The following is a 12,557-nucleotide window of genomic DNA, read 5'->3' as shown; positions in this document are numbered from 1 at the left end:
AGTATCGGGTTTAGATCTTTGCACACTTACGTGTCTGTGGGATAGATTTGGGGGTTGATGGCTGTCTGAGAGGGTGAAGTCGAAGGTGTCCTCAAAACACTCCTCTCCAGAGTGCCTATAATAGATCATCCCCATGAACAGATCCCTCTGCAGGAAACTCTTCACTGGCACGCCTACAGGAAATCACAACCCAGTCATCAACATAGGCATCGAATGCATAGAATGGGACATTTTCTCAATGCAAGATGGTAGATACAGAAGGAGAGCTAACTACCCGTCTCATGTTGAAGGTTAGCCTCATCAGACCTCAACAAAAACAATCAATGTCGCTCACAAACAGGTTGAACCTACCTTGCTTAAATGCCAATTATACGGGGTTTGGACTATCAGTTATCAGGCAATTATAGCAATGGAGCTTTTCTATACAATTTGTGATGGTATCCTATTACCTGGCTGTTGTGGGTGGGCCTTCTTGACCACCTCTCCAGCGCGGGGGAAGGTGAGGAGCTGGTACAGGATGTAGTCATCACTCGAGTCCAGGTCGGAGGCCAGCAGCATGTACTCTTCCACCAGCACCTCGCCGCCCTCCTGCACTTCCAATGCCACGTTGTTGATCAGGAACGGCGCCGTGTCATCCTTGGGCAGGATGTTGATGGGGAACTTGTGGCGGATGCTGTGGCGCCCGTCTGTGATGCGGAAGACAATGTGGTCGCCGGTGGTGTCGCTGTCCGAGTGATGGTAGACAACCACGCCCTCTTGTAGGTCCCGTATCCGGAACATAAAGCCTTTACCACCTTGGGAGGAGATGCGAGTTCGAATGAATGAATGAATGAATGAATGAATGAATGAATGAATGAATTGGAAAGGATACTTTTCCTCTGAGTTTTTTTCCAAATCATCACATTCTGGAATGTATTTAACCCTTGTTAAAATGTTGTTTTTTGATGATGTTTATTTTTTCGGTACAAATTTGGGCCACTATAGCGTGTAGTGTGTCCTCATGGTAACACTTTCTTTGACGCCCAGTGTCATAACACATTATGACATGGTCATAGTCATATCATAATATTTCCTGACAGCTGACAAAACTTGTCATAACATGGTCATAACATTCATGACCCACATATTTAAACGTGGTGACACGTGAAAAGACGTTTACTTACACCTTACACAAATACCAAATCAACTAAGTAATTCACAATTCCTGACATTTAATCTTAGTAAAAAATCCTGTTTTAGGTCAGTTAGGATCACCACTTTATTTTAAGAATGTGAAATGTCAGAATAATAGTAGAGAGAATCATTTATTTCAGCTTTTGTTTCTTTTGTCACATTCCCAGTGGGTCAGAAGTTTACATACACTCAATTAGTATTTGGAAGCATTGCCTTTAAACTGTTTAACTTGGGTCAAACGTTTTGGGTTGCATTCCGCAAGCTCCCCCAATAAGTTGGGTAAATTTTGGCCCATTCCTCCTGACAGAGCTGGTGTAACTGAGTCAGGCCTTCTTGCTCGCACATGGTTTTTCAGTTCTGCCCACACATTTTCTATAGGATTGAGGTCAGGGCTTTGTGATGGCCACTCCAATACCTTGACTTTGTTGTCCTTAAGCCATTTTGCCACAACTTCGGAAGTATGCTTGGGGTCAATGTCCATTTGGAAGACCCATTTGCGACCAACCTTTAACTTCCTGATGTCTTGAGATGTTGCTTCAATATATCCACACAATTTTCCTCCTCATGATGCCATCTATTTTGTGAAATGCACCAGTCCCTCCTGCAGCAAAGCACCCCCACATAATGATGCTGCCACCCCTGTGCTTCACGGTTGGGATGGTGTTCTTGGCTTGCAAGCCTCCCCCTTTTTCCTACTTTTTCCTCCAAACATAACGATGGTCATTATGGTCAAACAGTTGTATTTTTGTTTCATCAGACCAGAGGACATTTCTCCAAAAAGTACAATCTTTGTCCCCATGTGCAGTTGCAAATCGTAATCTGTCTTTTTTATGGCGGTTTTGGTTCTTCCTTGCTGAGCGGCCTTTCAGGTTATGTTGATATAGATACTTTTGTACCTGTTTCCTCCAGCATCTTCACAAGGTCCTTTGCTGTTATTCTGGGATTGATTTGCACTTTCGCACCAAAGTACATTAATTGATTTTCCCATGATGGCAATTAAAGAAGCACTGAGTTTGAAGGTAGGCCTTGAAATACATCCACAGGTACACCTCCAATTGACTCAAATGTTTTCAATTAGCCTATCAGAAGCTTCTAAAGCCATGACATCATTTTCTGGAATTTTCCAAGCTGTTTAAAGGACCAGTCAACTTAGTGTATGCAAACGTCTGACCCACTGGAATTGTGATACAGATTATTTCAATTATAAATCACTGTCTGTAAACAATTGTTGGAAAAATGACTTGTGTCATGCACAAAGTAGATGTCCTAACCAACTTGCCAAAACTATAGTTTGTTTACAAGAAGTTTGTGGAGTGGTTGAAAAACGATGGTTGAAAAACGAGTTTAATGACTCCAACCCAAGTGTATGTAAACGTCCGGCTGTACATAAGAGTGTCAAAACCCACATTTACTCAAATGTGTTTCCTTTCATTTAAAAGTTTGTTTCCTAAGTTATTTGTTGTTGTTGTTTTTCATTATATTTTAAATATCATCATATTTTAAATATCTTTTAAATAACAGAAAAAAACACTTTATGACACTGTCATGAAGCATTATGAACATCAAATCTGCTCCTGCATTCATGCCAGTCATCAACAACAGCGCATTGGTCGAGGTGCATGTCTGACATCAATATGTTCTGCAATTACAATGATCATTTAATATGGTTCATTTCAGAAAATGTCAAATAACAAACACACTGTTGACAAGTAGGCTACGGTGTCATGGAATGTTTTGCTTTGTGTGGTAGGTTTTGTGTGGTTTTGACACTCTTTTGTAAGTGTCATAACCAGCCATAGAATAATGCAATGTATGTCACAAAGGTCTAAATATAATGGTCATGACAGTGCTATGACCATACTATGACAGGTTATGACAAGATATGTCAGCTGTTATGACATGGTCATGACTGTATCATAACATGTTATGACGCTGGGTGTCAAGTAAAGTGTTACCGGTGCCATGTACTGTAAGTTAACCCCACTACAGCATATTAAGGCGAAGCATACAGTACATCAGGAAATTGGGTACTTGGATATTTGACATGGTGTTATGAGAAGCACCCTAAGGTGGACATCCCCCACTCTTGCCAAAGCCACTTCATGTTTTCATTTATTAATGATTTCTCACAAATAAGCTGGGGGTTTTTTAATGTTGGATGCATATTGTCATTTGGAAATAACAAGTTTCGCTTTTGCCTAAAGGCACTACGCGCTGGCTCAGGCTTTTCCCTGTCGCTGAAAAACAGAGAGGGAAAGATGGCGTCCTTCCCAGGCTAGCGTGCTGTGGCGGCTGCCCAACGTGACGATGGCCCACTCCTGCTTGCCAGGGAGACAGAAGGGCAAGGTCACAAGACAGATTGAGTGATGAATGGTCGCGCATGAAACCTCATTAGCAGCAACTTTACTGCGGGGGAAATGGGGGAAATGGCTACAAGTCCAACGGAGAAACAACTTGGTAATTGGGCCCAAAGGTGGCAGTGGGCAGCAGGCCCAAAAACAAAACAAAAAACACAGGTTCCCAAGTCGGAGGACAGTGTGGAGTATGAAGGAACAGGCAGGCAGCTTTCCATTTGGCTGAAGGCGTTGGACCAAAAGTGCTCTGACACTCCCCAGCGTCGACGTCCCGAGTCGGAGGTCAAGGGTGAGCAATTCCCTCTGCCCGCCAAGTCCTCCAGAGACACTATGTATTGGTGGGCCAGAACTCTCACTGAACTGAGTGGAGCCATGAAGAAAATTAGCAAACAGGTTCTGATAAGGGAGAACGGGAGCCAAAACATTTGGGTCCGTTTTTTTCCCTCGCTCTCTATATATCACGCGTGGGGGTGGGGTGGGGGGGGGTAGTCAATCAGTATGAAAGTGACCCTCCCCCATCCAAATAACAACAACGTAAACAGCAATTAAAGTGATAGCGGGATGGGTGTGGGTGGGACGGTTGTTTGAGCAGGTGCTGCTGTTCATCGGATGGCCCTACAGGAGGGAATGGGATGGAGTCAGTGGCCGATGGGAACTGAAGTTAGTCCAAACTGGAAACTACCGAGCTGAAAGAAACCACCAGCTCAGCCTCCCTGTAAGGGACTAGCCTTCTACACAGCCCAGATTGACAGAGTAAAATGGTCCGTTAAGAGGGGTTCAATACAATAACCGAAGCCACTCGGTCGTACACGTCACCACTGTAACCTCAATAAAACCACACAAGCATTTGCGCTTCTCTCTCACTGTCCAAAGTAGTCATGAAAGGTTACGTCCCTAGCCTTGTCTGTCGTCTTCTCTCTCACTTAAACAAAAAAATAAACAGGTCTGCTCTTGGGACAGCGCATCTGCTCTTTGTGCACAGTGGCATGAAATGACATAAGTCTCCCCAATCTGCTTCACTCAGGGCCTGTGCAAACAAAGGCCTGTCTCCCCGTGCGCTGGAGTGGAAGGACAGACGCCGGAACGCTGAAGACAGCTTTGTGTGCGAGGGCCCCTGGCGAAAGTGGCGACGGCCCATTTTACACCTGATTAGGAAACACATGCAGACCACCTCACATATGCTTCGGGAGCCGCGCCGCCGTCCCCAACGGATGGGAAACACATGGAAGCAAAAGGGCGGAAAAGGGCAGGCGTTCCTGGGAATCTTCAGGGTGGCACTCCAGATACCAGCACAGAATTCCAAGGAAGGGTTAAAAAAATGTGTAATTATTTTCTTGAATGTTCTGTGATAAGGAAGCGCATCAACGATTCAACAAATGTTTTGGTTGTGCATTCTTTGACTTTGTATTGTGACATTTTGTCATTTACTTTGAATAGTGACAATGTCTAGTTTTCTTGTCTCATTTTCCAGATGTGTCATATCAAGACAGTTCTATGTCACAGTTCTATCGGCAATGTTCTGAAAGTTTCGCCTAACTGAACCCACCCCATCTGACCTCTCACCTCTGACACTGAGTCGTCCATGCAGAGGTCCGTCCACGGCCACCAGGTAGACAGCATCAATGTTGTCACTGTCCACGATCTGGAGATCCTCCCAGGTGATTGGCCGAGACTGACCCTCCAACAGATCCAACCCTGCCAGGATAGGTTGGTATCAACATCCTGTCTTTATCAGTGTACTTTTATTTTATTGATTTGATTTATTTGACCATTTAAAAACATAATTCAGCCACACAAGTGGATAAACTGAATTAGCTCCTTATTTCCATTGTGGACTCAATGTACTGATATGTCGTACTATATACCTCGTACAGTAGCCTACAATACAGACATAAATACAAGCTCCTCAATGGGTTTGAATCATTCAATCTCTTATGATGGTAACTTCTTTGCAATTCAATGTGATGTTTCGATGTGAAGATACCCATGTTCCACGAGACTCTGGGTGCGTTTGTCTCAGCTGCTCTGATGGAGAAGTGGACCATAATGGGTGGGCTGGCTACATAGGAACCGTCAATAGCCTGGAACTCAACCTGCAGGAAATGGAATAGATATAGCATTAGTTTAACATAACGTTTCCACTCGTTCTACAGCTACAATCTCTCTCTAAATGTGACTTTGGAGATGAAAAAGGCACTGGAAAGCAGGTCTCATAAACCAGCAGGCCAGCTCAGTAGAAGCTTGGCTCGGCTCGACATGCCTCAGCTCGGCTCAGTGGTGTGAAAAGGGCCGAAGAGCTCTATTGCTCCACCACAGTACCTCATAGTTCCTCCTCCCTGTGTGACTACTATTGGGCGGCTGGTAGGCTATCTTCATCTCGTGTAGGTCCTGCCAGATGAAGGAGTGGCAGGTTTTGGTGTGGTCGTCCAGGTGGGCGATGTAGCCCTGGGTGGGGGGCTTTGTCACGTTGAACACCAGGCGCTCCTGGGGGGTCTCTCCGTCCTTGGCGTCCAGTGCGGCCGTGGTCAGGGGGGTGAGGATGAACTGGTCCGCCTCCAGGATGAAGGAGGCCATGAAGGCGGCCTGCGGAGGCTGGTTCTGCATGGCCCCATGGATCAGCACGGGCAGCCACACAGCCTCCGTCTGGGGGACAGACAGAGGTTAGTGGCATTGAATAGGTTAAATACACCTTTCTTTTCTAACGAGATACTACTTAAAGCTGAGATTGAAGGGGGAAATAGTGCCACAGGCACATTTGTTATTGTTTTTGTTTAGTTGACAAAACGGAGGTGAGCAGCGACATTAAATATCTTGTATTCTGAGAACACGGCAGCCAGGTTCTGTGTACGTTTGGTAGGACGTTGAAAACTGGACACAGGAATGCTGTTGCAACCTTCCCATGAAACATGTCTACAATATTAATACTGAATATTCTGAGAACATGGTAACCACGTTCTGGGTCATTTCTGTTTGACATTAAGTGAATGGGTCTCTTGGAAACGGTCCTTACACATTACTGACCTAATGAGATTCTTAAGAGAACGTTCTCTAAAGTTGTGGGAACGTTTGTTGTTAGATGTGAAACAACTCAGCCCATTCAGCATTGCGGTCTGTATCATCCAATCACAGAGCAGATACAAGTCACGTGAACACTGGACTCATTCGCTAAATATCTGTAGGTCCCGCCCCCCTTAGTGACTGTTGCTAGCTTACTCAAGCATGAGCCAAAACCGTGGATTCTACCACGACTGCACAGAGAATTGCCACAAGAAATGGTATTATATCCCTAAAATAAACCATGAGATCTGTTAGCGAACAGATGGTGGCACTCGATAGCACTGTCACAGGCGCAGCCTGAACTTGTAGGTCCCGTTAGAACAGACCCAGGGCCTGTTTCTGAGGGCCAATCTTTTTTCTTGAGCGGATGGTTGTGGGGACAGAACATAATTATAAATAATTTGTACACTGCAAATTGTCTGCAAGAAGCCCAAAACAGATATAGTATTTGACAAAAACTGGGAAAGACTGGGAAATACTTGGGAAAGATTTCCTAAATTAAAATAGCTTTGAGCTGATTTCCTGGTGATTTATACAATGTTTTATGTTTAACAGCAAAAATCCGCAAATAAAATCAGCCGCGGGATGAATTTGGCTCGCGGGCCGACTATTGGGGAACCCTGCCATACAGTATGTTACAGTTACAGTAGTCTCTTACCTCCAGCAGTGCTCTGGAGGCCTGGTCCCGTAGCTCCACTCTGATAGGGATGTAGTCAATCTCCGGGGAGGGGGGACTCAGGTGCTGGTACTTCAGAGCCAAGCTGAGGAACTCGTGGCAGGTGGCTTTGAGGAAACGCACCTCCTTGGTGCCATGGAGGCAGGGCTTGTTTCCTGGACAGGGGTCTCCAGTTTGTCTGCCTTGGGTGAATGATCGTTGGGAGACGTATGTCAATCAATGGAAGTTTACCCGAGGCTTGTTAAATATACAGAGCAACTACGGAGAAGAATCAAAGAGAGTGGCTTTGCAAAATTACATTCAACACAAGGGACAAAAAAAGTGAGTGACAGTGTTTGATTCCTTTGCTGTACGTGTTCAGTAGTATCAATTATCTGACAGGACAAAAGCTCCCAGATGTGATGCCATACGATTGTAGGATCTTAATTTGAGCCAGTTTGCTACAGCAGGCAAATAATCCTGCAGCAACAGGAAATGTGAATTATTATGTGGATTATAATTCATGGATATTTATGTAGGGGTTGATGCATTTTTCTTGAGGGAAAATCAAATCTGCCATTTTGTTAATACATTTTAGGAAATTACAACCTTCAGATGCCTTTTTCAAACTCAGACACACACTACAAGTTTTAAAGGTCCTGCGTTGCAGGAAAGTTCTCCTGCAACACGGTGATCAAATTACGATCCTACATCTGTAATGCCAAATTCTGCATCAGATCGTCCATCCCTGCCACGAGGGAACTGGGATTCGAACTCATGTTCACAACAACACAACATACTCACAAAGCACCTTCAATACCATTGCATTTCCAACGTGTTGACAAGTAGCGGGATATGGATGATGCCATGCTTTACCTTTCCTCAGCCCAGGGTCATCCTCGGTCACCAGCTGCCCCAGGGAGGGTACACTGGTCTCTGGGGTGAGCAGCCGCACGGTGCAGGCCACGTCGGGCGGACTGCGGATGCTAAGGATTCCGCCGTCGATGGCGTTGGACAGGCCGTAGAACCGGGGGACCACCAGGGGAGTGCTGCCCAGCTCTACCAGGCTGCTCTCCGGTTCCACCACAATCAACCTCAACACCACCGTCTCCACCACGGTGTCGGAGTCTGTGAACCTGAAATGAGTTGGAGCACACTCATCTCGACCCCTTTTGAGATCTGAAAACGTATCATGACAAACTTTGAATTTGGAGTGCAACGAATAAACCTGAAACAGCACCGTGTCTCAATGCATTCCTGGTGGGACCCAACTTTTTTGCCTAAGCCCAGCGCTGCCACTCCTAATTGAACACAAACGACATCTCTTTTCCAGCCTGGTTTTCGTTCATCTCGGTTAACGAAGTGTGACGTGTGCTAAAACCATTGTAAATAAAGTTGTGATTTGAATGTGTCTGGTCCTACCTGTACACTCTCAACATGACTGTGTCTTCCTCCAGCAGGGGACTACCATTATGGATGTACTTCACTTCATCGGGCAGGAAATGGCAGTCAAACACCTGCAACAAAAATAGGCCACCGTTACACTTCACATAACTACGCAGCAACACACTGATGTAGAGCACGCACAGCCACACAGTGGAATACACTGTTACAATAGCTACACATTCTAATAATGTGTTGTAGTTACCCATGTACTGTTATAGCATGTCATACACTTGTGGATATATTCTGAAGACTGCAACGGGTAGCTAGTAAAGAAGCAGAAACAAAATGGCCGCTTTGCTTTAGATTTGCTTACATTTGTCATCATTTAAAAGTAACACGGACTAGATCCTCTCACCTGAGGAGTGAGTTTCCCTACTCTCTGAGTCACCGGCTCATTGAGCACCACCTCGACCTTACAGTCTGATGTCTGGTCCACGTTGAACTGCAGCTCCTTGTCTGTCACAAACACAGACCTTCCCCGGCCAACCTGGACCCCTGAGTTCACCTGCACCAGACTCTGCTGGGCGCAGGCATGTGGTAGGACAGCCATCAGGGTCAACAACATCCAGGAATGGATCCTGGCCACCGCCATTTTGGCTCAATGTCTGTTGGTTTGTTTTCTGTGGCAGGCGCTCAGAGCTGTATCAGGTGTTTTGATGGAGGCCTGAGAAAGGGTTTTTATCACAAAACAATGAGCCAGATATTTCACCGGGTGTATAAATGTGAAGCATCCGGTTGGCGTTTCCACTCACTACCAAATATGGTAATGAGAGGAAGCCCAGTGGCCGGCAGTGGGAGAAGATGGAGCGAGATGGACTTTGGCCGATATTCTGCAAATTTTCTCATCAATGAAACATTTGATCTCTGTACAGTTTTCTGTTTCGAAAACTAAAATTTGTAACAAACAGGGTGGACTGCGTTTTTAAGACTTTATCCTTTGTCAAAGTTCCCAAAAATGGCATTGTTTAGAAGGAGTGCAAGGGCGAATTGAGTTATGGTACACACACACTTCACAGAGTAGGCGTTCCTAAACAGAAATATGCAAATAAATGCTAGAACGAACCAATAGGATCTAACTAGCAAGTGCTTGGCTCTACCCACCTCCTTGCTTGTTCTGCCCACTATGATTAATTTGCTCCCATTGGAAATGACAGGCTCTAGTCTATCTTGGGTTAGTTAAACAAATCTTTGTTTTTACGGTGGGGCTTGATATATAGGAGGCACAAAATGGACTCTACACAATCAGGCAGTTTCTCTAGTCTTTCAATGTCTCTCAGATACCTTTAAGACGATTGCCTCAGCAATGGCCGACTTTCTTGTTCCATCTCCATCTAATAGTCAGCAAAACCTGAAGGGAAAGATGAAAAAAAAACTCTCCAACACAAAGTCTGTCTATAATCAGCCAGCAGTCAAACGCAGCCAGTAGTCTACTCTACAGGCGACTCGCTCCGGAAACGCCTTCATCCTCCATTTCACTTCAAAACAAGCCCCCATTGCAGGAAACAAGGGGTTAATCTGTGTGACCCCAGCGAGGTGCTGGAAATGGCATTGGGGGGGTGGGAGGATCAAAGGGGGGGGGGCGAGGACTGGAGCCCGCGTGTGTCACTACACATTCTGCCAGGTGTACGTTACATCGTTAGCGTGGTGAAGGCTAGCTGCCTTTCATCTATTAGCCAGACAAAGGTAGGCTAGGACCATAGAAATAGAATGACTAGAGAGTCTATTTCTACTCATTTTCTAGACTTTGAGCAGAGACAACCAGCATAGTAAAGAGAAAGAGTAGAAAGATTGCTGGTAGGCTAGAAAGGGTCTGTTAACATTTCGCCAGCTGTTTCTATTGTATGTAATTAGTCACTGTAGCTAAATCGAAAACATATTTGTTTAGTTGGGCAATTGTTAGGCAAGCTAACAATATAGCATACCTCCTAATAGCCCAATAGGAAAAAAAACTGAAATGTATCTGGATATTTCTAAGAAGACACCTAGGCTAATTTATAGAGTGTGTGGTAGATCAACACTTATCATTTTCCCTGCCTATCTACGTGCACTTAACATTAACATGACATGAATAACAACGGGTTAACTTGAAGGGGAAGTCCAGTGTTTTACAACGTGTTCATGTAAGCACAGCGGAAACTGAAAGGTTTGTGTTTCTGTGTGGATGTCTGTGTTACTGCAGCAGTTAATGTCTAAACCATACATCCTTAGAGCAGAGTCATTAATGAAGAGTGGCGTGGCATTGTGCAGCGACTTTTCCGTGCTCAAGAGACGGCAAAACCCTCCAGAGAACGTTTCCCGTGAACCGCCACTGCTCTAATTGTTAGTCGTAAGTGTTAAAGAAGCAGAAAAAAAAGAGAGAGAGAATAAAAGAGAGCAATCCCTACTTTTACCGAAACTGGCCAGGAGGTAAGGCTCTTATCGTAGTGCGACAAAGTGCTGGAAGTGTGTGTGTGTGTGTGTGTGTGTGTGTGTGTGTGTGTGTGTGTGTGTGTGTGTGTGTGTGTGATGCATGCAGCCGTTGGCACATACCTGCAGTTGGAGCTGTCCTAAAGGTCCCTTCTCCGGCACCATCTGCACACGCTCAGAGAGGAGGGATCCTGTCACCTCACACACACACACACTCACAACCCTCCTGAAACCACGCCGTTACTGGGAAAACTCTGGCATCCCAACACAAAAAAAGGACCACAGCCGAGACAAAACACAGGGCAAAGACCTGTGAGATTAGTGAGAACAAGAGCACGCAAACACAGGGTTCTCCACGTCTGTTAGAGGTCGTCTTCCTGCCAGACTGTTGGGAAGCACACAGAGAGAGTGAGAGAGAGGGAAAGAAAGAGGGAGAGAGGGAGAAGGGGAAAGGGAAGGGGGAGAGGGAAAAACTGCTTAACCTCAAAAACACAGGAAATGTGCGGAGCAGTTCCAAGAGTTTTACTTCTCTATCGCTCTCTCCTGCACTCACAATCCCAGATGTTCTTATTCCCCAAAGAAGACAAACCTCAGACCCCACTGCAGTCCAGTGCAGGGAGTGAGAGAGAGAGAGAGAGAGGGGAGAGTGGGGGAGAAGGTGAAAGAGAGAGGGGGAGTGAGTGGAGGAGAAAGAGAGCGAGAGAAAGAGGGAGAGCGAGAGACGGAGAGAAAGGAGAAAGAGAGGCCTTGATTTTGTTAGAAGAAACTGTAGTTCTTCTGAAAGAGGGAAGAGCCAATAGCTTAGAAGTGAAAAGGTTTTTGTTGAGCCAACCTGTTTGCTGTGAAGCAGTAGCTTTGATGTTTTATGGCATCACAGGCATCCTGGAAGGAGACTGGTGCTGCACAGAAAAGGAGAAGAAAGGAACAGAAACACAAAGGGTTTTCAGGAACCACACACACTTTCTCTCCCTCTCCAGTTTACACTCACACCAATACTCTGCCTCGTTCTTGTTCACACACACACACACACACACACACACACACACACACACACACACACACACACACACACACACACACACACACACACACACACACACACACACACACACACACACACACACGCGCACACACACGCCCCAGGCTGACCTGTGGGACAAAGACATACCTCTCCCCCGCTGGGCTGCCTTTCTTAGTCGAATGAGGGGAGAAGAGTTGCCCTCTTCACCCAAGTCTGCACCCTCCCAATCTCTCTCTCTCTCTCTCTCTCTCTCTCTCTCTCTCTCTCTCTCTCTCTCTCTCTCTCTCTCTCTCTCTCTCTCTCTCTCTCTCGCTCTCTCTCCCGCTCTCTCTCTCGTTCACACACGCACACGCAAGCACACACCCCCACACCCCTCAGACCGAGCCGGGAGATCAACAGCACCAGCAGTCCACTCACCCCACAACTCAACAGGTCATTATCCTAT

The 12,557-nt window shown here is 45.8% G+C and overlaps 1 protein-coding gene across 1 annotated transcript in view; it reads right to left on the bottom strand.

Moving 5' to 3' along the window:
- Positions 1-11,700, bottom strand: part of frem1b (Fras1 related extracellular matrix 1b) — a 55,795-nt gene extending 44,095 nt beyond the window's left edge. The window contains exons 1-11 of the mRNA XM_029632106.2: positions 11,215-11,700; positions 9,967-10,033; positions 9,041-9,349; positions 8,662-8,756; positions 8,116-8,375; positions 7,243-7,442; positions 5,847-6,170; positions 5,512-5,620; positions 5,091-5,222; positions 450-794; positions 31-173 (exon numbers count right to left, since the gene is read on the bottom strand). Of these exons, the coding sequence (XP_029487966.2) occupies positions 31-173; positions 450-794; positions 5,091-5,222; positions 5,512-5,620; positions 5,847-6,170; positions 7,243-7,442; positions 8,116-8,375; positions 8,662-8,756; positions 9,041-9,277 (1,845 nt within the window). The 5' untranslated portion in view covers positions 9,278-9,349; positions 9,967-10,033; positions 11,215-11,700. The remainder of the gene's footprint in view (positions 1-30; positions 174-449; positions 795-5,090; positions 5,223-5,511; positions 5,621-5,846; positions 6,171-7,242; positions 7,443-8,115; positions 8,376-8,661; positions 8,757-9,040; positions 9,350-9,966; positions 10,034-11,214) is intronic.
- Positions 11,701-12,557: the final 857 nt, after the last annotated feature.

Source organism: Oncorhynchus nerka, linkage group LG24, assembly GCF_034236695.1.
Source record: "Oncorhynchus nerka isolate Pitt River linkage group LG24, Oner_Uvic_2.0, whole genome shotgun sequence".
Classification (NCBI taxonomy): Eukaryota; Metazoa; Chordata; class Actinopteri; order Salmoniformes; family Salmonidae; genus Oncorhynchus; species Oncorhynchus nerka.
This window is presented reverse-complemented; position numbering and strand designations above follow the sequence as displayed.